Raw genomic sequence first — 27158 nt, 5'->3', positions numbered from 1 at the left:
GAAAGAACACCAGCAGGAGGAGGATGCAGAACCATCTGCAACCTGGAGACACTGGAACAGTCTTCTGTAGATATCTGGGCTGGTGAGTGGCTGATGCAGGGTCATGTGTAGTTATGTTATGTAGGGGAGACATTGTTTCACATACTCTGTGCTTTATGGGGCGGGGCGGGGGGGGGGGGCTAGGATTCTGTGTGATGTTGGTGGGGAAAGGATGAGAGGATACTGTGTGCTGGGGGCTAATTAGGTTTGTGTACTTTGTGGAGATAGGAGTTGTATGTGGGGGTTTATGGGCCCTGTGTACTGTAAGAGGGGGATTACAGAGCCTTTTTTGTGGTGTTTGTGGGGGTAAAGGTATTTTCACACAATGCATGTTTTTTTTTACAGCTACAGCACACCCCCCCCCCACGCACCATTTTAAGCCCTGCCCAATCCGCTAAGGAATGCCCACAAACCCTCCCAGATACTAACATTGCAGGATACACTTGTATAATGTCTGGATCACACACACAATTTAGATGCAGTTTTTTGCTCCGTTTTTTTGAGCCAAAACCAGAAGTGGCTCTAAAAGGAAGGAAAGGTATAGAGAAAAGACTGGTGCATCTTCTTTTCTTGTGTCCATTACTACTGAACCAAATACTGCATCAAAACTGTGATTGTGTGATCCTGGCCTACGACTCCTTTCGCAATGCAATCCTACAAAAAAAGCAATAAAAAAACTGGGATGCTTGGGAGAAATGCTAAATTACATTTCATTAGAGTTGACAGTATTTTATTAAAATCCCCCATCAAAGCGATTCCGAATTGTTTTCTCATGACACATTGCACTTTATGTTAGTGGTAAAATTTGGTCGATATATTTAGTGTTTATTTGTGAAAAATAGCAAAATTGAATAGAAAGATTGGAAAAAATAAAAATTTTCTGATTTTAAATGTATCTGCTTGTAAGACAGATAGTAATTCCACACAAAACAGTTACTAGTTCACATATCCCATATGTCTACTTTATGTTGAAATCATTTTTTGAACATTCTTTTATTTTTCTAGGATGTTAAAAGTCATAGAACATAAGCAGGAATTTGTCATATTTTGAAGTAAATTTCAAAAGCCTTTCTTTTTAGGTACCAGTTCAGTTCTGAAGTGGCTTTGAGGGGCCCATATGTTAGAAACCCCCCATAAATCATCCCATTTTAAAAACTAGACCCCCTCAAACTATTCAAAACAGCATTTATAAAGTTTCTTAACCCTATAGGCGTTTTACAGAAATGTAAAGCAGAGGTGAAACTTAATTTTTTATGCAGAAAATCCTTTTTATGAATTTTTTTTCTGTATAACACAAGGTTTTACCAGAGAAACACAACTCAATATTTATTTCCCAGACTCTGCAGTTATTCTGGCCCTAGCGTGCTAATGGACTGAAGCACAGGCTTCAGAAGCAAAGGAGCACCTAGAGGATTTTGGAGCCTCCTTTTTATTAAAATATATTTTAGGCACCATGTCAGGTTTGAAGAGGTTTTGTGGTGCATTGGACTTTTTGATCAGTTTTTATTTTATTTCTTGTGAGGTGTGGTGACTAAAAGACAGCAATTCTACAATTGTTTTTTACTTCTTTTTTTTAAAGCTTTCACCGTGCGCTATAAATGACATATTCACTTTATTCTGCGGAGCGATATGATTACGGCGATACCATATGTTTATAGTATTTTTATGTCTTATGGCGTTTGCACAATAAAATGCTTTTTATAAAAACGTATTTACTTTTTGTGTTGCCATATTCTAAGAGCCATAACTTTTTTATTTTTCAATCAAGAAAGCCGCGTGACGGCTTGTTTTTTCGTAACGAACTGTAGTTTCGATCAGTACCATTTTTGGGTACATGCGCCTTTTTGATTACTTTTTATTAACGTTCCCCGTGCAAGCTATATAACAAAATACTTTTGTAGTTCAGGCCGTTACGGACACGGCGATACCAATTATGTATAGTTTATTTTTTTATTTTTTTAATAATATAGGACTGATAGGGAAAAAAGGGGTATTTTTACTTTAATTACTTTTAAACTTTTATCTTTTTATTGTTACACAATTTTTTTTGAACTTTTTTTTATGTCCCGCTAGGGGACTTGAGGGCAGGAGGCCCTGATCGCTATTCTAGCACACTGTACTACATGTGTAGTGCAGTGTATTAGAGCTGTCAGCTACTCGCTGACAGCAAGCCTAGTGGGTCTTGACTTTGTCAGGACCCACAAGGCTTCCGTAGATGGCATAGGCCATTGTTATTCCTCTGGTTGCCATAGCAAGCATAGGCGCCCGCGATCATGTTGCGGGACGTCGATGGGGCTTTAACTCCTATGAAGCCTCTAATGTTATTGAACGCGGCTTCTAAGGGCTTATTCAGCAGGGACCACCGCCATCGGTCCCTGCTGAAGGAGCTGTGACAACTGCTGTACGAGACAGCAGTTGTCACAGCTCCTGTATGTGCCGAGAGGGGGCCAGATTGGCCTTTCCTCCCGTGACGTACTATTAGGTCATAGAGCGCAAACGATGCGCTCATCATGAACTAATAATACATCCAGGAGCAGGAAGGGGTTAAGAGGTGCATACCACCTAAAATATTTGGCACATCTTTGGCTGTCCGTGCAACAAAAATGCAAATCTAGGCCTGCTACTAGACGGTCTAGATTTGTTGCATAATTTAAGCAAGTTTTTTGCGTAAATTATAATAAATCTGTCATTCCGATGGAGGCCCCGCCCCTTTGGCTAAAATTCGCTCCCCTTTTCAAAAGTAGTGAGAAAAGTAAAGAGTCACACATTTTAGCACAACTATGGTGTGCTGCAAAATTTGTGACTTTTTTACACCAGAAAATATTCCCCCAGTATATTCTGTACACTATGGCATTATTTGGGCATAGTACACGCTATTATTTCGGCGGTGTAATTTAGCAGTGTACATGTAAACATTTTTCCTTCTTGGTGGGCCTTGTGATTTCTGTGTACGCCTGCCCACACCTTCGTACTCAGTAACAGCGTGGGGTCGGCTGACACAGCTAAGGACAGTCAGAAATAGTAAGACCTACGGCAAGGGCCAGACAGGGGGGTCTGAAAATAATGTTTGCCCGGTGCCCCGCCACTACTAGGTAATTCAAGCAAATACATTTACGCATTACTGTCATTTTCTTAATAACAATAAGCAGAGATCTCGTAAAACATGAGGAATTCTATTGGAAAATTTTATAACTTTTAATTATACAAAAAATAACATTAATTTGCTGAAACTGGATAACGCCTTTGATGGACTGAGTTGTAATACCAGGTACAGCCATGACTATATGATATATACTATATCATGCTGCACTCACCACCTTCTCATAACCTACAAGTGCACAAATATATTTCACATTCACCACGCAGCAAGTGGGCATGTGTGCTTTCAAATGCCAGGGCTGAATTTCAGTCCCAGTGCGGCCCTGCTTGAGGGGAGTAGTTTCCAAAATAGGGTCACCTCTTGGGGCTTTCCACTGTACTCTAGTACCTCAGGGGCCCTGCAAATGCGAAATTGTGCCCAAACACCAATCCAGCAAAATCTTCACTCCAATAGCCAAATGGCGCTCCTTGCAATTTGAGCCCTGCCAAGTGCCAAAGCAGCAGTTTAGGGTCATATATGGGGTATTGACACACTCGGAAGAAATTGATTAACAAATTGTGTGGTGTTTTTTTTCCTATTACCCCCTTGTGAAAATAAAAAATCGGGAACTAAAACTGCATATTTTTTGAAAAAATGTCATTTTTCATTTTCTAATTCTAATAAAATTTATGAAGCACCTGTGGGGTCAAAATGCTCTCTACATCCCTAGATCAATGTCCTGGATAGTGTGTACTTTCCAAAAAGGAGTCACTTTTAAGGGGTTTCCCCTGTACTGGTACCTCAGGGGCTCTGCAAATGCGACATGGCGCCCAATAACAAATCCAGAAAAATCTGCATGTCAAATAGCACTCCTGCCTTTCTGAGCCCTGCCGTGTGTCCAAACAGCAGTTTATGACCATATACGTATGAGATGTTTCTCTACTCACAAGAAATAAAGTACAAATATAGGGTGCTTTTTCATTTTCACGGCCTAATTCCAATAAATTCAGCAAAAAGCCTGTGGGGTCAAAATGCTCACTATACCCCTAGATGAATTTCATGAGGGTTGTAGTTTCCTAAATGGGGTCACTTTCAGTGGATTTCCATTGTTTCGGTCCCTCAGGGGCTTTGCAAATGTAACATGGAGCCTAAAAACCATTCCAGCAAAACTTGAGCTCCAAAAGCCAAATGCCACTCCTTCCCTTCTGAGCCATGCAGTGTGTTCAAACAGCAGTTTATTACCACATATGGGGTATTGCCATAATCAGGAGAAATTGCTTTTCAAATGTTGGGGTGCTATTTCTCTATTTCTCGCTTCTGAGGCTGGTGTTTCAGTCCATTACCACACTAGGGCCACACGTGGGATATTTCTAAAAACGGAAGAATCTGGGCAATAAATATTGAGTTGCGTTTCTCTGGTAAAACCTTCTGTGTTACAGAAAAAAATGGAGTTTATATGATTTTCCTGCAAAAAAATGAAATTTGTACATTTCACTTCCACTTTGCTTTAATTTCTGTGAAACGCCTAAAGGGTTAATAAACTTTCTAAATTCTGTTTTGGAAACTTTGAGTGGTGCAGTTTTTAAAATGGGGTGATTTATGGGAGGTTTCTATTATATAGGGCCCTCAAAGCCACTTCAGAACTGAACTGGTCCCTAAGGAAATAGGTTTTGTAAGTTTTCTTGAAAATTTGAGAAATTGCTGCTAAAGTTATATGCCTTGTAACTTCCTAGAAAAATAAAAGGACGTTCAAAAAACAATGCCATCATAGAATAGCGATATGGTAAATGTTAACTAGTAACCATTTTGCGTGGTATTACTATCTGTCTTACAAGCAGATACATATAAATGTAGAAAAATACGAATTTTTGCAGATTTTATCCAAATTTCGGTGTTTTTCACAAATAAACACTGAATGTATAGACCAAATTTTACCACTAACAGAGTACAATGTGTCACGGGAAAACAATCTCAGTACGGCGTGGATAAATAAAAGCATTCCAAATGTATTTTTTTTTAAATAATATTTTTGATTTGATTATTCCATTCTGCAGGTTATTTTTTATTGGGATAATTCAATCATAAACAAGAAACAAAAGAAAATACAATACCCAACCCCCCTCCCCACACACCCATCCCTTTCCTGATGCCAAGGCAGATGAGTAGAGAGAAAAAAAAAATCAAACATGAGGCCTTAGTGCAATAACTTTGTCCCTTATATACAGTCGGTCAATCCAACTTCTCCATCTATTATAAAAATATTTAGACCTCCCTTTTGTGAGATAGTGCGATCTTTCATAGAGCAGCACTCTAAATACTGCCTTTAGCCATTCAGTCACTACCGGAGGATTCTTTACAATCCATTTCCTCAAAATCTGTAATCTTGCCAAAAACAAACAACTGAATCATAAGATCAGTCATTGCTCTGCTTCAGCCCTGGTACTTGTGAGGGGTCTCCAAAAAACATTAAGCCTTCGGAGTTCTCCAAAACCATGCCTAAGATAGATTCAATGGTTTCAATTACAAAGAAGCAGTATCCATGCAGCTTTGGGCATCACCACATCAAATGTATGAGATCAGCCTGATCTATATTACACCTAGGACAGGTATCATTCTCTCTACAACCCATGCTATACAGACGTTTAGGAGTGAAGTACAAACGGTGTAAACCTGGTAGAATTTATGTGAATAATTTAGTGACACACTATTAACTCCTTTGAACACCACACTCCATGTGACTCCATAATCCTTCTCCAAATCCATTCCCCATTTTCCATTTCCATTTCCATTTAAATTTGCCCCTACTGGGCTATCTCAATTCATAAACCTACTTACCTCATGATACACCAAAGAAGTGACCCCTTTTCTTTTCCCCTATTATACAGGTTTATAAATAATTCCTCTGAACCAATCTGAAAACATTCTTTATCACGTGTCACTTCCCACTCGTGAACTATTTGAAAATAGTGCAAATACAGGGATACGGATAAAATACCGAACTCCCTTTGTAAGGTGTCCGGGGTTCTTATTACCCTGTTGACAAAAAAAGTGATAATTGCGTAATACCCCACTTCACCCAAAATCTACTGTCCTCTACTTTTACAAACTGGTTAAGTAATTCATTGCCCCATATGGGGATAAAGGAAGTTTTTAGGAGGTTTTAATGTTTTGCGGCGTTCGCCTTGTGGCCTAAATAATGACATATTGTAATAGTTCAAACATTTACAGTCGATACCAGTTATGTTCATTTTTATTTTTTTTACATTGTGCTTGAGGGAAATGGGAAAAGGTTTTTTTTTTACTTTTAATTAGTTGAATTTTTTTATTTATTAAAAATTTTTATTTTACTGTTTTTTTACTTGTCCCCCATAGGGAACTTGAACTACCAATTGTTGGATCGCTTGCACGATATACTGCAATACTTCATAGTAGTACAAAGATGGCAGACTTGGGGGCCTTCATCAGGCCCCCAGGCTGCCATGCAAACCAATGGCACCCACAATCTCTCTGCCGGGGGGGCCATTGGAACGTTACAGTGGGTCACCCCCCCTGTTTTCAGTGATTTAAATGACACGGTCGATATTGACCTTAGCATTTAACAGGTTAAGCTAGTGGGATCATGCTCGAGTGGGATTGTACTGGTTACCCAGAAGTGTCGGCTGTAACACACCTGTCCTACGAGCGGGCTCAGCCCGTGAGCCCGCTCCATACTCCCCCACCCGATGTGATGTGTGCCGTATATATACGACAGATGTCGGGAAGGGGTTAAATCCACCATGGATCCCTCTAGATTTTTGAGAGTCTGCAATATTGCCTTCATAGTTGGAGTCTCAGACAAGCATCGTCCTCTCCATGCACACTCCCTGACTCCTCTCCTGTTGGGCTAAAATGCTTTTCCAAATTGCCTTGTTTCCCTCTAGAGGTCACAGGAGCGGGAGAAGATAGGAACTTGTCCATCCTAGAGGATGCAGCTTTACCCCCAGATCGCCCCCTATATATTTTGCTCGCTGGAGCGCCATCCTTGTCCTGTTTCTTTTGGAGACATATCAAATACCCGGTGTATAATCTAGCCAGGAGAAAGACTAGAACACTCGCCAATGCATAATAAGTAATGAAAAAATAACTGAACACAGTCCCTCTTGGAGAAAGATAATCAGCAGTATCAGTAATTTTTAACCACTTGACTCAACGATTTCTATACTGCTTTCTCAAGCAGAAATCCTTTTATGTGATATTAATTCAAAAACTGCAAATAATAGCCCTCAAACCGTTCTCAAGACAGGTACAACATGTATAATATTTGATAGACAATACAGTGGTTACTAACAGGAACATTCTAACCCCCTCCCGGTCCTGAATTCCTGGACCTGTTCTTGGACTTGTACAAGGCTTTAGTGCGGCGTGCTAACACTTGCCAGATAGCAGGTGATCAAGGCAATAATGCAGTAATGCTGAATCCAAAGCGGCAGTAGAGACAGGACAGACAGGGGAACCAGAACTCATTAGCGGCAGGAGATCCAGAACCAGGCACCAGGGTGCATTTAATTATTACAGCCGACCATAACAACTGCCCCAGACATCAAGCAGGAGGACCGGGAACCAAAGCTTGAGCGCCGACGCTGTCAGAGCCTGTCAAAGGCAGCGTACCGGCCACATCACACAGGAGAGGCCGGGGCTTAGTGCTAGATACCAAGCATCAATGTAGTGCAGCGGGGGAGCAGAGGAGGAGCCAGGACATTGCAGAGGAGGAGCCTGTCGACCGTCACATCCGGTGTCACATTGGGTTCGTGGAACACTGGGCCATACCGCCTTGGCGATATGGCAGCTGGCCAACAGGGTGCAGGTCACAGTTCGTATAAGGTATCTGTGGCAGCTCAGACAGTAGCAAGGCAGGCTCGGCTGGGATTAGGCAGCGGGTAGATGTCAGGCGTGGAGCAGCAGGACAGGCGCAGATACAGCACAGCATGACTACAGCACAGCACGGCACTAGAACAGGATACGGGATACAGGAAGAGGGAACACTGGAACTGGAAAACACTAGGAGACCATTTGCTTAGACAAACTAGGATATGATAAACAACGCTCAGGCAAGGATCAGAAGGGCGGTGGCTCACTTATAGTCCAGGAAATCATGTGAGTTGATGATAGTGATTGTTTACATGTGCGCGCTGGCCCTTTAAGAGCGGGCACGAGCGTGCGCGCGCACCCTACTGGACACAGCAGACCGGAGCGGAAGTGAGCACTGGCGTCTCCTAGGAAGGAGATGGGGACCTGCGCTCACAGATCCATGGCTGCGGGCGTCAGGAGGTAAGTAAACCTGACGACTTGCGGCCATGGACGCTACATCCGGTCACATGCTCTCTCTCAAAGTTTTTACCACCTAAACTGACACATGTCAGATTTGAAAATGGGCTGTGACTATAAGGCCAAAACAGGCTGTGTTCTTAAGGGGTTAAAGGGGTTTTCCTACTCGCAACCTTTATTGCCTATCCACAGGCCACAACCGAGTGAGAGCCCTTGCTTTTCCTGCACTGGCGCATTCTGCCATCTTTGCCCATCCTTATGACAATAATTTGCTAGTTGCTAGTTAACTTAAATGGGAACTTACTACAAACATTTGGATCATTCTGTCAGTCCCTGCACTGAAATACAGAATATTTTTGTTGTAACGACCTCAGTCACAAGCCAAAATATATGACAGGAGAAAAGAAGGTGTTTTACAATAAATATATGTTATAAAATCCCTTCATTATCTACAAACAAATTTTAACATTAGTCCGGGATCACACAGACAATCTTGATGCAGTTTTTGGCTCAGTTTTTTGAGCCAAAGCCAGGAGTGAATCCAAAAGGTATAAAGACAATACTGATGCATCTTATTTCTTTTGTGTCCACTCCTGGGCTGAGCTAAAAAAAAAGGATCTAAAAACTGTGTGATCCCGGCCTTACGGTGAATTTATCTATGAGGACCTGGCAAGTCCTAGAAAATCTATTAAGTCACAATAATCATTGCCAACTAATGATTTCTATGCAAAATAGGCAAATATAAGAACAGAATCTGCTGAGCCTGTTGTTGCTGGATGTGTATTACAGGATAAGAAGACGTTTCCATATTGGGAATACCACCTTAAAAATACAAATCCCCAGTTTGAGTCTGTAACATGGATTGGAGCCGTGGAGGGTAGACTAACAGTTACATGTAAAAGTGTAGTAACATTACTGTTACTTATGGATTATTTCTTGTCCCCAACACATTTCATGAAGATCCCTCATTAATAATGTTTTTCTAGGTGGTGCTGGCGGAAGACATCTACACTCGCCACCAATTTGCTGTCAAAGTCATCGCCAAGAGAGACCTGCTTGCCGAAGGAGAGGAGCGCGCGACGGTGGAGCGGCGGGTGTTACAACTTGCATCTGGCAGCCCCTTCCTTCTCCATGGAGAATTTGCTTTCCAGACCAAGGTACATTTATTATTCCTTCTGTCATGCCATAGGCAGTCTTTCATCTATATAGTTACTGTATTCTGTGTTAATGTTGTGATAGCTCCCTCTAGTGGCTGTTTTCTGCAGTAGTTTAAGTAAGCTAGCCTACAATCCATTGTATGTCCCATGAGAGCCACCGTATCTATCACCTATGAACTTACTGACATCACCAAGTCCGCTCTGTAGCAGCCATTTTCAGATTGTACTGTTACACAAGCAGTATGTAAAGACATCGTCTTGATCCGAGCCTACGGTAGCATGGCTGGTATGTACACATGACCATCTAGCGTTGTAGGTTTCTATGTTGATGCATATGATGGTGTTTTGCATGTCTCCGGCTATTATAGACACCAGTCAGTGGCCATGCCTGTTACACATAGGACAGCATCTTCCTGTGTGTCTGTCTATCTCCACTCATCATCTCTGTGCTCATGTTCTTGTATATAATGCACATGATGACAAAGCTTTGTATAGTAGTGTGTTGTTACACGCTGCTGTACTACAGTAAGCGCATTATCTCTCTGTTTCTTACTTTCACACTATCCTTGCAATAAAAGTTCAAGTTTGGACATCGCTCCTGAGTCAATGAATTGCTGGGAAAGAGTTTAGCTGCCTGTCAACGTCTGCCCCTCTGACACATGAGGAAAGAATACCTTCTACTCTTACTACTGGATGATGCCTTTATTATGGGCTGAAAAATAATCTGTGTTTAGCTCCATAATTCCAGGCTGGACAATTTATTAATATATCTTTATAGGGGAACTCTGTTCTCCTGACATAATACAAGATATAATTCTGTCTACATGCAGCGCAGCTACCAATAGGGGGAGCTGTCACTCTATGGATGTCACTCTTATTGACATCTTATAATGTTGGGACATGGAAAGCAATGTGTGATGTCATGTATCCCAGTATATACATTGCACTAGTATAGAGAGAATATTCTACACATAGAGAGCACATAATAAGTCACAGTTCTCCTGCGTCCGGTGTCCAGCTGTAACTATATTATCACCAATAAGGGGTTACTGATCCATCATACAGAATATACCTGTCCTATCCTCCCGTCTTCATGTAGTCTATGTCTATGGTGATGAGGTGATAACTGATGATGGGTTCTGTATAGTAGGAGTGTAGAAGCTCCAATCATTTGGTAACTTTATCATCTACATTATCATTCTTCTGTCTCTGTTCTGTGTATTAGGGGCTTGTGCTTCTTGGAATGGAGTACGTCAACTGCGGAGATTTCCATCAATTCCTGCAGCGGAAGGGGCGACTTGACATCCCCAGTGCACGGTAAAGTAGTCGTAGGCTAATAAGAATATAAGATCCAATGATAGCTTCCATTTATAAGAGGACAGTACATAGGATAGAGTGTTAGCCCCCCCTGCCCGAATACAAGATCCAATGATAGTTTCCATTTATAAGAGGACAGTACATAGGATAGTGTGTTAGCCCCCCCTCCCCGAATACAAGATCCAATGATAGCTTCCATTTATAAGAGGACAGTACATAGGATAGAGTGTTAGCCCCTCTGCCTGAATACAAGATTCAATGATAGCTTCCATTTCTAAGAGGACAGTACATAGGATAGAGTGTTAGCCCCCCTGCCCGAATATAAGATCCAATGATAGCTTCCATTTATAAGAGGACAATACATAAGATAGAGTGTTAGCCCCCCCTTCCCCGAATACAAGATCCAATGATAGCTTCCATTTATAAGAGGACAGTACATAGGATAGAGTGTTAGCCCCCCTGCCCGAATACAAGGTCCAATGATAGTTTCCATTTATAAGAGGACAGTACAAAGGATAGAGTGTTAGCCCCTCTGCCCGAATACAAGATCCAATGATAGCTTCCATTTATAAGAGGACAGTACATAGGATAGAGTATTAGACCCTCTGCCCGAATACAAGATCCAATGATAGCTTCCATTTATAAGAGGACAGTACATAGGATAGAGTGTTAGCCCCTCTGCCTGAATACAAGATCCAATGATAGCTTCCATTTATAAGAGGACAGTACATAGGATAGAGTGTTAGCCACCCTGCCCCAATACAAGGTCCAATGATAGCTCCTATTTATAAGAGGACAGTACATAGGATAGAGTGTTAGCCCCTCTGCTCGAATACAAGATCCAATGATAGCTTCCATTTATAAGAGGACAGTACATAGGATAGAGTGTTAGCCCCTCTGCCTGAATACAAGATCCAATGATAGCTTCCATTTATAAGAGGACAGTACATAGGATAGAGTGTTAGCCCCCCTGCCCGAATATAAGATCCAATGATAGCTTCCATTTATAAGAGGACAGTACATAGGATAGAGTGTTAGCCCCTCTGCCCAAATTCAAGATCCAATGATAGCTTCCATTTATAAGAGGACAGTACATAGGATATAGTGTTAGCCCCTCTGCCTGAATACAAGATCCAATGATAGCTTCCATTTATAAGAGGACAGTACAAAAGATAGAGTGTTAGCCACCCTGCCCCAATACAAGATCCAATGATAGCTTCCATTTATAAGAGGACAGTACATAGGATAGAGTATTAGCCCCCCTGCCCGAATACAAGATCCAATGATAGCTTCCATTTATAAGAGGACAGTACAAAAGATAGAGTGTTAGCCCCCCCTTCCCCGAATACAAGATCCAATGATAGCTTCCATTTATAAGAGGACAGTACATAGGATAGAGTGTTAGCCCCTCTGCCTGAATACAAGATGCAATGATAGCTTCCATTTATAAGAGGACAGTACATAGGATAGAGTGTTAGCCACCCCTTCCCCGAATACAAGATCCAATGATAGCTTCTATTTATAAGAGGACAGTACATAGGATAGAGTGTTAGCCACCCTGCCCCAATACAAGGTACAATGTTAGCTCCTATTTATAAGAGGACAGTACATAGGATAGAGTATTAGCCCCTCTGCTCGAATACAAGATCCAATGATAGCTTCCATTTATAAGAGGACAGTACATAGGATAGAGTGTTAGCCCCTCTGCCTGAATACAAGATCCAATGATAGCTTCCATTTATAAGAGGTCAGTACATAGGATAGAGTGTTAGCCCCTCTGCCCGTATACAAGATCCAATGATAGCGTCCATTTATAAGAGGACAGTACATAGGATAGAGTGTTAGCCCCTCTGCCCGAATACAAGATCCAATGATAGCTTCTATTTATAAGAGGACAGTACATAGGATAGAGTGTTAGCCCCTCTGCCCAAATTCAAGATCCAATGATAGCTTCCATTTATAAGAGGACAGTACATAGGATATAGTGTTAGCCCCTCTGCCTGAATACAAGATCCAATGATAGCTTCCATTTATAAGAGGACAGTACATAGGATAGAGTGTTAGCCCCCCTGCCCGAATACAAGATCCAATGATAGCTTCCATTTATAAGAGGACAATACATAAGATAGAGTGTTAGCCCCCCCTTCCCCAAATACAAGATCCAATGATAGCTTCCATTTATAAGAGGACAGTACATAGGATAGAGTGTTAGCCCCCCTGCCCGAATACAAGGTCCAATGATAGTTTCCATTTATAAGAGGACAGTACATAGGATAGAGTGTTAGCCACCCTGCCCCAATACAAGGTCCAATGATAGCTCCTATTTATAAGAGGACAGTACATAGGATAGAGTGTTAGCCCCTCTGCCTGAATACAAGATCCAATGATAGCTTCCATTTATAAGAGGACAGTACATAGGATAGAGTGTTAGCCCCTCTGCCCGAATACAAGATCCAATGATAGCTTCCATTTATAAGGGGACAGTACATAGGATATAGTGTTAGCCCCTCTGCTCGAATACAAGATCCAATGATAGCTTCCATTTATAAGAGGACAGTACATAGGATAGAGTGTTAGCCCCTCTGCCTGAATACAAGATCCAATGATAGCTTCCATTTATAAGAGGTCAGTACATAGGATAGAGTGTTAGCCCCTCTGCCCGTATACAAGATCCAATGATAGCTTCCATTTATAAGAGGACAGTACATAGGATAGAGTGTTAGCCCCTCTGCCCGAATACAAGATCCAATGATAGCTTCTATTTATAAGAGGACATTACATAGGATAGAGTGTTAGCCCCTCTGCCCGAATACAATGTCCATTGATAGCTTCCATATATAAGAGGACAGTACTTAGGATAGAGTGTTAGCCCCTCTGCCCGTATACAAGATCCAATGATAGCTTCCATTTATAAGAGGACAGTACATAGGATAGAGTGTTAGCCCCTCTGCCCGAATACAAGATCCAATGATAGCTTCTATTTATAAGAGGACATTACATAGAATAGAGTGTTAGCCCCTCTGCCCGAATACAAGATCCAATGATAGCTTCCATATATAAGAGGACAGTACTTAGGATAGAGTGTTAGCCCCTCTGCCCGAATACAAGATCCAATGATAGCATCCATTTATAAGAGGACAGTACATAGGATAGAGTGTTAGCCCCTCTGCCCGAATACAAGATCCAATGATAGCTTCCATTTATAAGAGGACAGTACATAGGATAGAGTGTTAGCCCACCTTCCCACATATAAGGTCCCATTCATAGAAATGTTATTACTGAAACGCTTCATGAAAAGCCTTTTATAAAATATTATTATTATTATTACCCTCCATATGATCTGCAACACGTAAAGTAAAACATAGCAATGGGCACATGTTAGTAAATGATCAGATGAAGGTGTCCATTAAATAATGACTTAACCCCTTGCTTCAAGCAGATATAATAACACAGGTCTGGGGGCACATGTAGTATAAAGAATAAGATAGGTGTGATTGTCCACAGTAATAGGATAACATGGTCAGATATTCTGCCTGTCTGCTCTGTTCTGTAGTATATATTTGTGAGAGCTTTTTGTCCTCCTCTAGATACTATTGTCTTCTCTTTCCTTTGTGCCAGATTCTACGCCGCAGAACTCGTGTGTGGAATTCAACACCTGCATTCTAAGGGCATTGTCCACCGGTAAATACATTCTTATTGTCTTTTTTTGGTGTAATGAGTTCAAACTCAGGCCTGGTTTCTAATTCCAGAGAAAAATCTCTAAAATTTCTACAGTTACAATATTTCTTTGCAATGTAAAAAGGGTTAAGTTATAGTTTCTTGAATTGATGAAGTTCCTAGCTCCTAGGTCAATGTCTACAGTATGTCTACTTTGGTAGTAGCCTACTGGGAAACCGTCTCGTAAGTAGTGACCTAATGATGATGATGCAGTGTCCTATGAATGCTCCCCTAGTGATGTTTAAGGTGTTGTCTATAGGAGGAGATGGAATTAATTGGGGTGGTCCACCACTTGGGGTTCCCCTCTATGATCCACAACAGAGAGCTGAATGGCCGCCATGTAATACAAATAACTGGCTACGGCTATCTAGGCAAACTTAGCTGATTGCCAGGAGTGTTGGGAACCAGATCTGGCGGCTCCCATGTGAAAGGGGTTGTTTGTGGTGAAACAAACACTTTACACCTCCTGACCCTAGTGATTCTTTACTATAAACTGCAGCTTCTGATAATCCAAAGGATTGTGCCCAGTCCCAGGTGGATAATAGTAAGTTATATCATTAATGATAGCAACCTGCTAGGCTATGTTCACATCACGTTTTTTGACTGATGCCACTGTTAGGCATCCATCACTTGCCTCCGTTTAAAGGGAATGTGTTGCCAGAAAAACATGTTTTTTTTTAAAAAATTAAACATTTAGTGTGTGGGTGATTAAACATTGTTCAAATTTTTTTTATTTTTTTCGCGAGTCAGGAAATATTATAAATTTTTTCTAATTTATAATACTACCCATTTTTGGTCACTAGATGGAGCTAGTTCCCAAAATTGCAGCATTGCAACATTGGGTTAAAAGCCCTCGCTCTAGTGAGCTCTCAGCATCCCCCCCTCCTTTATCCTGGCTAGTGCCGGGATAAACGAGGGGTTTGAAAGGTTTAACCTCCTACACTGTGTGTCGCCATTTTTTGAGGTAACCCACAGTGTAGTAGGTTTACATACAGTAGTAAACACACACAAACACTAACATACATTGAAATCTCTTACCTGCTCCTGCCGCCGCGGCTCCCTCCGGCCCGTCCGCTCCCTTTGCTGCCGCTGTTCCATGTGCACAAGTCCGGAAGCCGCGACCGGAAGTAGTAATATTACTGTCCGGCCGCGACTTCCGGTCCACAGGAAAATGGCGCCGGACGGCGCCAATTTCGAATAGGACTGTGTGGGAGCGGCGCATGCGCAGTTCCCACACAGACGCCGTACACGGCAGTCAATGGGACGGGAGCCGTTCGCAGTCCCTATGGGACTGTGGCTATCGTATTCCATGTCTGTGTGTGTCGTTAATCGACACACACAGAAATGGAACAAAAAATGGCAGCCCCCATAGGGAAGAAAAAGTGTAAAAATAAGAAACAGTAAAACACAAACACACAAATGAAAATAAACGTTTTTATTAAAGCACTAACATCTTTAACATATAAAAAAATTATTTGTGATGACACTGTTCCTTTAATGGATAAGTCGAAAAGCTCCACTGACGTAGCTGTCCATATATGGACAGAATCACTGGTGGTTCCCTATGCAGCAGAGGCCTCCATAGGTTAACTGTGTGGGATCCCCCGGGGATCGATACAGGGAACCCTCCACCCGCACCGTGGCCCTAAGGAAATTTTTAAGCATCCTGAGTCTTCAACGGCTTTTAAAGCAGCCAGAGTCTTCCCCGGGCCTGCTCAGGGTGTTCGCCAATTTTCATTGTATAATACATCGGGTAAAACTGTGCATGAGCAGATAGTGATTCAGGGGACAGCTTCCATCCACACATATCTAGTGAAGCTGCTAGTGAAATAAAGAGTCCCACACATCAGCAGCCAGGTGTCCTCTACCATGACGGAAGGCGGAGTCCCTGGTTTCTATTTTGGCCTGGGAACCTATGTGGCATCCTTCACTCATAGACCATTTAAAAAACAACGTATACCACACAGTATACGGTTTCAAGTGGGATCCGACTAGATGGACATGCGTTGTTTACTACGCTATTCCATCCTTTAAAAAAAGGTATACTGAGTTATACCAGGCCGACGTATGCTAAAAGGGCACGCTTTTGGCCTCCATCGGGCTAATAAAGCCCTATGAACATGTTTAGCATCTGTATTGGGACCTTTCCCGACATACACGCTAAACGCAAGGCATAAACTCAATATGAATGAGGCCTTATAAGTATATTCCATTCTTATCTGACAGAAAGCTACGTGCAACAGTTTCCTTCTGAATTGATATCTGCTAACAAACAGTAGAGTGTAAACAGCGCAATGATCCAAGAATAAATACTATTATATACAGATGACTAGTTGTGGCATGAACACTGATTTGACCCCAATTGTTATTTTCTTCTACATAGAGATCTCAAGCCCTCTAACATCTTGGTGGCTGCAACGGGCCATATAAAGATTGCCGACTTCGGTCTGGCACTCGAGAACATCTGTGGAGACCGGTCAGCCACCGAATATGCTGGAACACCAGGCTTCATGGCCCCTGAGATGCTGGCTGAGGAGGAGTACAATGCTGGAGTCGACTGGTATGCATTTGGAATCATCTTGAACATCATGATTACCAGCAAGTCCAAATACCACCGAGGACTATTCAATGCTTCCAGCATGGAAGCGAAGAACATCATTAAAAAGGTGAGTATTTTACTCTATGGGATATATTTTATGCTGACCTAGAACAGTGGGTTACTCAATGCCAGTAGAGGTCCTTCATCCAGTATAAGTGCACAAGCAAAAACCCCATTAAGAAATATTCATTAATATTTATTGTATTTTTCCTTATGCAATACATACCAATAACATTACATTATCTTGTACAGATCATTTACACCAGATATCCACAAAGTTTTAGAATTTCCTCCCAACCCTGCACAACCCACTCCCTGCCACATAAAAACAACAACAAAAAATAGAATCATGCTATAACAATAGTTTACTTGTTATTAGGGAAAGAGTCGCTCCAAGGTTCCCACTTTTCCAAAAACCACATAAATAAACCCCTCTATACAACATCCATCTTTTTGAATACCAGTATAGAAATTACATAGTCATTCCTTAATGATATGGCCGCATTAAGCAGTTTTTTTTATGACAAGTGAGTCTTTTAGCGGTAAAATTATAAAATCTGAAACACCCAGAATACATAATGTACATTCAGGAAATCATTTACAATTGAAGATTATATTAACCCCTTCCCCGACATTTATGGTAAGTATACGACATGGAAAGCCAGTGCTTCCTGCAAAATGTTGTATAATTACGCCAAATGCTTGGCACCGGCTCAGAGTCGGTGCCGTCATCCCCGGATGTCAGCTGTATCTTACAGCTGACATCCTGCTGTAACGGCGGGGACCGAAGTTAGCTTCGATCCCCGCCATTAACCCCTTACATGCAGCCGTCAAAAGCGATCGCTACATTTAAGGTGTTTGCAGCTCATCGACACCCCAGCAATGAAATCGCCGGGGTGTTGGTGGCTGCAATGGCAATCGGAGGCCTAATACTGGTCTCCCGGTGTGCCTAGCATGGAAAATTCCAGCCCCTGCCCGGAGGCGGGGCCTGAAAGGCTTCCGTAGCCGCCAGCAAGATGGCGCCTGCTCTGGAGATGAGCCGGCGTCATTATCGGTGGATATCAGCTGTATGTTACAGCTGACATCCACTTGTAACTTCAGGAACCGGAGCTAGCACCGATACCTGCCATTAACCCCTCAGATACAGCGATCGGATGTGATCGCTGCATCTTTGTGGTTGCTAGCAGATCGCCAGCTGTGCCCTCCAATCGCACGACTGCCAACTGCTATTATGACACCAGGAAACCTAACAATGTCCTCCTGTTGGCCATTACGGAATTCGATTATGCCCCGCTCGTAGGCGAAGCCTAATCGGCTTGCTGTCAGTGAATGACTGACAGAACGAATACATTGCACTACGTAGTATTAGAAAAAAAAATCTGACAGTTGGACCTTCAAGTCCCTTAGTGGGACTAAAGTAAAGTGTGAAAAAAATGTGAAAAAAAAAGTTGTCAAAAATATAATAAACGTTTTAAGTAATAAAATAAAACACAATCGCCCTTTTTCCCTTATCAAGTCCTTTATTATTGAAAAAAATAAATAAACCATATATATTTGGTATCGCCGTGACCGTAACTGCCTAAACTATTAAAATTTTATAATATTTATTCCATGCGGTGAACGGCGTAAAAAAACGTAAAAAATAATGCCAGAATTTCTGTTTTTCGGTCACTTTGCCCTACAAAAATTGAAATAAAAAGTGTTCAAAAAGTCGTATTTATCCAAAAATTGTGCCTATAAAAAGTATAGCTCGTCTTTCAAAAAACACAGCTCCGTCGACGAAAAAATTAAAAAGTTATGGTTCTCACAACATGGCGACAGAAAAAATACATTCCTTTTACAAAAGTAATTTTATTGTGCAAAAAGTTGTAAAACATAAAAAAGTGCTATAAATTAGGTATCGCCGAAATCGTATTGACCCGCAGAATAAAGTTAATATGTAATTTATAATGCATGGTGAACGCTGTATAAAAAAAACCCTAAAAAACTGTGCCAGAATTGCTGTTTTTTGGTCACCTTGCCTCTCAAAAAATAGGATAAAAAGTGATCAATAAGTCGCATGTACCCCAAAATGGTACCAATAATAACTACAGCTCGTCCCGCAAAAAAACAGCACTCATACCACTACGTCTATGAAAAAATAACATTAGTTAAGGCTTCCATAGTTCAGGAAATAAAAAATATGCAGTTATGCAGATCAGAGGTGAACATTTCTACTGTTTCAAGAGGAGATTTATCGGGGGCCCTAAAATTAGGGAACCAGGAAGGGGAGGCCCAAACAAATGCTAGAAGCGAGGGTGCCCGTATTATACCAGGACAACACTTCCCAGCAAAATTCCCCAAACTCCAAAGGTGCGGAGTGTGGACCAAAAGGGGGATAAGTAAAGACACCGTTTATCAGTGCGACACCGGCCTGTGCAGAAATTATTGCTTCACAGCGTAACACACATCTATGGATTATTTTATTGTTTACCCCATTATTATACCCCCTGACTATGCCCCTGATGTACTCTGCCCAGCTTACATATCCCCTACATTATAAATGGAAGCACCAGCAATACTCAAACAAAACTACTACCAAGCAAAATCTACACTTCAAAAGCCAAATGGATCTCCCACTCATCTGAGCCCTACAGCGTGCCCAAACAGCAGTTTACTTCCACATATATGACACCGCCATACCTGGGAGAACCCTTTTAACAATTTTTCGGGTGTGTCTACAGTGGCATAAGTTGGGCACGACATAATTGCCACTAAATTGCCATTTCTGGGGAAAACTTTTAATTTTTACAATGCACCATACGCAGCGCATTTATTTATGGAAAAGACCTGTGGGGTGAAAATGCTCACTACACCCTTAATAAATGCCTTGAGGGGTGTAGTTTCTAAAATGGGGTCACTTCTGGGGGTTTCTTTTATTATTTCCCATCTGAGCCTCTGCAATTGTGAACCAATTCTGTGTAATTAGCCAAATTAGGCCTCAAGTTTGCATGGTATTCTCACTCCTGAGCCCTGTCAAATGTCCAGGCAAAAGATTAGGGCCCCATGTAGGGTGATTCTAAAACCGGGAAACACAGCATAATGATTGGGGAGCTGTCTTGTTATGGTGGCACAAGCTGGGCACCACATATTGGCATATCTATGGAAAAATCCAATTTTCACTCTGCAATATCGAGTGCACACTAATTTCTGCAAAACAGCTGCAGGGTTAACATGCTCAATACCTTGAGGGGTGTAGTTTCCAAAATGGGGGTCACTTATGGGGAGTTTCCACTGTTTTGGTCCCACAGGGGTTTTGCAAATGCTACATAGCGGTCAGAAACCAATCTAGCAAAATCTGTACTCCGAAAGCCAAATGGCACTCCATCCCTTCTGAGCCCTGCAGTGTGCCCAAAAAGGAGTTTATAACCACATATGGGCTATTGCCGTACTCGGGAGAAATTACTTAACAAATGTTGGGGTTCTTTTTCTGCTTGAGAAAATGAAAAACTTATTTGTTGAGAATATGAAACATTTTCAGCTAAAACTACGTCTTATTGGAGAAAAATTTAATTTTTATTTTCACTGCCCAATTCAAATAAAATCTATGAAACAGCTGTGGGGTCAAAATGCTCACTACACCTCTAGATTAATTCCTCAAGGGGTGTAGTATCACAACTGGAGTCCCTTTTGGGTAGTTTCCACTGTACTGGTACCTTAGGGGCTTTGCAAAAGTGACATGGTTTCAAGAAACCAATCCAGCAAAATCTGTACTCTAAAAGCCAAATGCCGCTCCTTCTCTTCTATTCCTTGCCATGTGCCCAAACAGCAGTTTATGACCACATATGAGGTATTTCCACACTCCAGAGAAGTTGCTTTACAAATGTTGGGGTTCTTTTTTTCCTTTATTTGTTGAGAAAATGAAAAATTTTGAGCTAAAGCTACGTCTTTTTGAAGAAAAAGGATTGTTTTTATTTTCACTGGCCAATTCTAATAAATTCTATGAAAAACCTGTGGGGTCAAAATGATCACTACACCCCAAAATGAATTCCTCAAGGGGTGTAGTTACCTAAATGGAGTCACTTTTTGGGCGTTTTCCTTGTTTTGTCCCCTCAGGGGTTCTGCAAATGTGACATGGCCTCCGCAAACCATTGCTGCTAAATTTGAGCTCCAAAAGTCAAATGGCGCTCTTTCCCTCCTAAGCCCTGCCGTGTGACCAAACATCCGTTTATTACCACATATGGGGTACTGTTTTACTCGGGAGAAATTGCTTTACAAATTTTGCTGTGCTTTTTCTCCTATAGTCCTTGTGGAAATGAGAAAAAATTAGCTAAACTTACATTTTCTTTGAAAGAATGTAGATTTCCATTTTCGCGGCCTACTTCTAATATTTTCTGCAATAAACCTGTAGGGTAAAAATGCTCACTATACCCCTAGATAATTTCCTTAAGGTGTGTAGTTTCCAAAACGGGGTCACTTTTGGGGGATTTCCACTGTTTTTGCACCGCAAGAGCCCTTCAAACCCAACATGGTGCCTAAAATATATTCTAATAAAAAGGAGGCCCAAAATCCACCAGGTGCTCCTTTACTTCTGAGGCCTGTGCTTCAGTCCAGTAGCACTCCAGGGATATTTCCTAAAACTTCAGAACCTGGGCAATAAATATTGAGTTGCGCTTATCTGGTAAAACTTTGTGTTACAAAAAAAAAATGGATTCAAAATGAATTTCTGCAACAACAAAATATTTAATTTGTAAAATTCACCTCTACTTTGGTTTAATTCCTGTGAAACGTCTAAAGGGTTAAGAAACGTTCTAAATGCCGCGCCGATTGTGTAAACCGTGGTCGTGTGCATGGGGCCATAGAAAAGAATGGGTTTGCAATTTACCTGCAAAAATGCAGATAAATCACGCCTGCAAAAGCAAGGTCGAGTGTAAACTATCAGTAACAAGTTTTAAAACAGGAATATTACGGGTTTTTCATTTATTTTTATTTTTAATGGCCCGACAAGCAGAGTTGATCTGAATATATTTGAAAGCCATATCCTTCGGTACATCAAATTTCAGAGCCAAAATGACTAGTTATTTTATTTTACCATCTATACAGAGATCATTTACTAATATTACTCCAATTTTTTCATGGCCTTAGCACAACCTAGCAAACTTAGGGGCTGAAGGTCTAAATTACTCAATAATGAAGAAATAACTAATGAAGAAAAAAACATGAAACATTTTTTTGCAATATACCCACATTTTCCATCATCAGACAAGCTGTAGATTTAGAATATATAGATCCGGAGAGCCGTCCATAGTCCAGTAACTGAAAAAAATATTTATATCTGTAAGTTTTCATATCAACCAAAGTGTTATGGAAAAGACGGATGTCACCATTTATCAGGAACAGTAATTGGCAGCAAAATAAACACATCCTAAAATCTGGAGGGTTTACACCTCTATCATCCGGAGGATACTGCAAATATACCTGTGTAATTCTAATCTTCCTGCCATAACCACAGAGAAGATCATTCAAGATACCATCTATAGTTTTAAAAAATGAAATGTCTATCCAGAAAGGCGCGTTTCTCAGCATGTATAAAATCATTGGGAGAATAAACATTTTAATCATAGGAAGTTTCGCCATAAACGAAAAGTTCAGTTTGGTCCTGAATTTAACTTTTTGTCTAAGTTCAACAATAAGGGGACACAAATTAAGTTTCATAAAGTCCCCTATGTCCCTCCATATATAAATCCCCAAATATTTAATTTGGTTCTAACTGGGATCACGGTCCCTAAATCCTCAGCATTGTCGTCTAAGGGTAATAACAATTTTTCCCAATTAATCAAAGATTAGAAAATGTAGCAAATTCAGCAAGTTTATAGTTAATAATGTGTATAGAGACGTGAGGAGAGCTCAGATATAGTCATATATAATCCGCATAGACAGATATAACATCCTCGTATTTCCCACTCTTGAATCCAACAATTTTACTATCTTCACGAATATATATCGCTAAAGGCTCCATAACCACTGAAAATAATAGAGGAGATGAAGGACATCCCTGACGTGTACCTTTCTAGGTTGAACTGGGATGATCATTTATTATTGATTTTGAGTCTTGCACACGGCGTCTTATATAAGATCTTCAGCCATGTTATAAAATTATCTCCAAACCCAAAGGCCTCTAAAACTGTCCAAATGTACTGCCACTCGACGCTGTTAACCCCTTTCTGCCGCAGCCATTTTTCAGATTTTCAGTTTAATTTTTTCCTCCCCACCTTCCAAAAGCCATAACTTTTTTATTTTTCCGTCGATATAGTCCTATGAGGGCTTGATTTTTGCGGGACGAGTTGTAGTTTTTTGTATTGCCATTTATTGTGCCATATAATGTACTAGAAAACGGGAGTATTTGTGGAGTAGAAAGTTTTAAAAACAGCGATTCCTCAATTGTTTTTTTAGCTTTGTTTTTACGGACTTCACTGTGCAATTAAAACAACATGTTAACTTTATTCTTCGGGTCAATACGATTACGATTATACCAAATATATATCGTTTCTTCTATATTTTACTACTTTTACAAGTAAAAAACTAAGTGTAAGAAATTAAATTTATTTTGTGTCGCCAAATTCTGAGAGCCATAACTTTTTTATTTTTGCGTCGATTAAGTGGTATGAGGGCTTATTTTGCAGGATAAGCTGAAGTTTTTAATGATACCATTTCGGTGTACATGCAAAGTTTATATCACTTTTTATTCCATTTTTTGTGGGAGATTAGGTGACCAAAAAATAGTGATTCTGGCTTTTAGAATTTTTTTTCTTTTATGGCGTACATCGTGCAGGTTAAATAATGATATCTTGTAATAGTTCCGACTTTTACGGATGCAGCGATACCAATTATGTTTATTTTTTTTTTACTATGCTTTAGAGGGAAAATGGGAAAAGGTTTTTTTTTTAACTTTTAATATTTATTTATTTTTACATAAGAAAAAACAACTGCATTTGACAAATTTCTACTTTTTCTATTAGTTCCCCAAGGGGACTTCAACCAGCGATCGTTGGATCACTTGCACTATATACTGCAATACTAATGTATTGCAGTATATCGTCTTTCTGACAGGCTTCTATTAAGCCCTGCCAGAGGCAGGTCTTAGTAGGAGCATAAAGATGGCAGATCGGGGGACCTTCATTAGGCCCCCAGGCAGCCATAGCAACCATCGCCACCCCGTGATTGCATTGCAGGGGGCGCGATGAGCTGCTAGAGGGGGTCGTCCCCCTCTTCCTAATGATTTAAATGCTGCAGTCTCGATTGACCGCGGCATTTAACGTGTTACTAACATACAGCCGACACCCGCATCGTATGGAGCGGATTCACTCCGTGAGCCCGTTCCATACTTCTCCTACCCGACTGTGATGTATGGATATGTCAAATGTCGGGAAGGGGTTAATTGCTTTTGTAGCTTCGAGTGACAGCACTGCCCCAGAAGAGCCATGATGGGCCTGAAGATGTTCAGACAATTTTCTTGAGTTTGATGTTTATTAACAATGAAGAAATATTCTTACAACAAATCATGAAATCCTGGAATAACCATCTGCTATAATATTCTCCTTGGTCCCCCAGCAGTTATGTGCACCCCACCACCTCATAGCTGGCTCCTCTTATTTCCTGACAACGGTCCGTTCATTATTAGACAGTCACTCATTGAGATATAATCCGTAGTTGTAAGATCATTGATGGAATATAAAAGGTTGTAGATTTCTGTATTGAGAACGAGCCAGCTCAATTATAGTTGTTTCATTTTCAGCTCCTCCGGGAAGATCCTGCCAAGCGTCTAGGGGTCAATGGTAACATCAGAGCCCATAGGTTTTTCCAGCATATTGACTGGGACTCGGTACAAGCTCTTAGAATGCGACCACCACACACGCCTGTACCAGTAAGTATAAGATCACATGTTGAAGCCTTTTTTTCCACTTTTTTTTTTAGGCGTCTTTTTAAATCAATTCAATGAAAAATCCACGGGCCTTTGCTGGTCAAAATGCGCATCAAAAACCTTCAAACAAGCATTTTTTCTTCTGCCTCCCATTGATTTCAAGGAAACAGCTCCAAAAGAGGGAACGCTGCTTTTTTTCCCTGGAGCCTTCAAAAACCAACCAGAAAAAAAAAAGCCTCTGTCTCCCATGCAAATCAATGGGGGTAGATTTGGGGCGTTTATTTAACCCTGATTCCGACACGGTTTCTATGTCTAAACCTGCGCCAAGAAACACTGTGTGAACTGGGACTTGAGAATGAGAATGAATGGTCCTTAATTTATATATGTTTACATTATCATACTGGTTTGTTTAAGAAGGAGAGCATTTGGGTCTACATAACAATGATACAATACAATATCCTTATCAAAAGAGTGGTCCAGTTTAGATAATAAATTTTCTATATATTTTATTAGGGAATTCTCCGTTAATAGATGGAGATCATCTGTTCATGATCCTCATCTTTTGGCCAATGTGTAGAGAAGTGACAAAGAGCATCTCTGGAGGACCTGTCCCATATTACACAGACAATCCATTGATATAAATAGACATTGTGTAATGTTTCATTTCCCCTGTGGTAGCGCTGCAGGGAAATTGAACACTTACCGCCAGGTTTCCCCACAGATTTAAGCTGATTGCTAAAGGTCATAGCAGGAGGACACTTTGTGATCAGCTAATTGGTGAGAGAACCTTTTAACAACTAGGGATTGTCCAAAGTGGATAACCCCTTCAAGTGTAAACATTTTGCATTAGAATTACACAGTTAGTTTTCATAAGCTTTATTCAGGGCTGTGATGAGAATTTACCATAATAATATCACCAAATCCTTCTGCTTCCTTATCTTTTAGTCAAACAACATCCGGCGCAGCTCCAGACCATTTGATATCATCAGAATGGAGACAGCAGAGGATAACAACATGGCCATATCAGCAAACCACCAGGCCATATTCACAGGGTTTTCATTTGTCAACGCTAACTGGAAAACCCTGGACAGTGCACCAGCTCTTTAACATCATCAGAGCAAGCTGTCCTCCTAATCCCCAAGAAGAACTTCAAGAGGAAGAAGACCATCCAGCGGAAGAAGACCATCCAGCGGAAGAAGACCATCAAATGCAGAAGACCATCCAAATGAAAAAGACCATCAAATGCAGAAGACCATCAAGTTCAGAGGATCAAGGTAGCATATTCTTCAACAGGTCAAGCTGGATGATGATGACAACACCAATAGCTTCCAGATTGCTTATAAAGAAGGTAAGTACCTTAATGTCTATGTTTGGCATTAGGATGTGCCTGATCATATCATGCACACCACATGCCTAGAATAAAAGAATATTATGATACTATATATATAGTGTTACACTATATATATACTTCATAAGAATTTTGAAATACTACAAATTACACTTACCGGTGACTACCGGTGACTGTAATTTTATTTTTCCCCCTTTTCTATGACATTTCATTTTATTGTCATCGGAAATGGGGAAATAAGGTGAGTGATGGCCGGCTATTAAGGGGTGGAGGAGGCCGGATTTTTTTTTTTTTTCCATACAGAATGTATTCATAACATTTCCTATGTGTTGCATTAGGATGTGTCTGACCGTACCAGACACACCCCATGCCCAGGTAAGAAGGTAAGCACCTTTACATAAAAATGTCTATGTTTGGCATTAGGATGTGCCTGATCATATCATGCGCACCACATGCCTAGAATAGAAGAATATTATGATACTATATATATAGTTTTACACTATATATATGTACTTCATTAAAATGTCAAAATTCTATTTACCGGTTACTACCGGTGAGTGTAATTTTATTTTCCCCCTCTTCTATGACATTTTATTTTATTGTCATCGACGATTGGGGAAATAAGGAGAGTGATGGCCGGCTATTAAGGGGTGGAGGAGGCCGGATTTTTTGTTTTTTCATTTACATACAAAATGTAT

General features: G+C 40.8%; 1 protein-coding gene across 2 annotated transcripts; it reads left to right on the top strand.

Annotated features, from left to right (window-relative positions):
* On the top strand, positions 1 to 26725 carry LOC142748197 (protein kinase C delta type-like). 2 transcript variants are annotated; one of them, XM_075855319.1, is made up of 7 exons: positions 1 to 82; positions 9409 to 9579; positions 10805 to 10896; positions 14515 to 14577; positions 16997 to 17279; positions 24987 to 25115; positions 26058 to 26725. In XM_075855319.1, exons 3-7 carry the CDS (start codon positions 10823 to 10825, stop codon positions 26217 to 26219), a joined length of 711 nt encoding a protein of 236 aa, XP_075711434.1. In that variant the 5' UTR covers positions 1 to 82; positions 9409 to 9579; positions 10805 to 10822; the 3' UTR covers positions 26220 to 26725. The 2 variants fall into 2 exon arrangements, with proteins under 2 accessions (XP_075711434.1, XP_075711435.1); XM_075855320.1 differs by lacking the exons at positions 1 to 82; positions 9409 to 9579 and adding an exon at positions 9778 to 9865.
* Positions 26726 to 27158: the final 433 nt, after the last annotated feature.

This window comes from Rhinoderma darwinii, chromosome 3 (genome assembly GCF_050947455.1).
Source record: "Rhinoderma darwinii isolate aRhiDar2 chromosome 3, aRhiDar2.hap1, whole genome shotgun sequence".
NCBI classification, from domain to species: Eukaryota; Metazoa; Chordata; class Amphibia; order Anura; family Rhinodermatidae; genus Rhinoderma; species Rhinoderma darwinii.
Note: the sequence above shows the minus strand (reverse complement) of the source record. Positions and strands in the feature narration are given on the sequence as shown.

Excerpts from the sequence above, each read along its gene's own strand:
- LOC142748197 (XM_075855319.1), top strand. The coding sequence starts at position 10,823 with ATGGAGTACGTCAACTGCGGAGATTTCCATCAATTCCTGCAGCGGAAG. Across the intron at positions 10,897-14,514 it reads CTTGACATCCCCAGTGCACG|ATTCTACGCCGCAGAACTCG; the intron begins GTAAAGTAGTCG and ends CCTTTGTGCCAG. Across the intron at positions 25,116-26,057 it reads CACCACACACGCCTGTACCA|TCAAACAACATCCGGCGCAG; the intron begins GTAAGTATAAGA and ends CTTATCTTTTAG.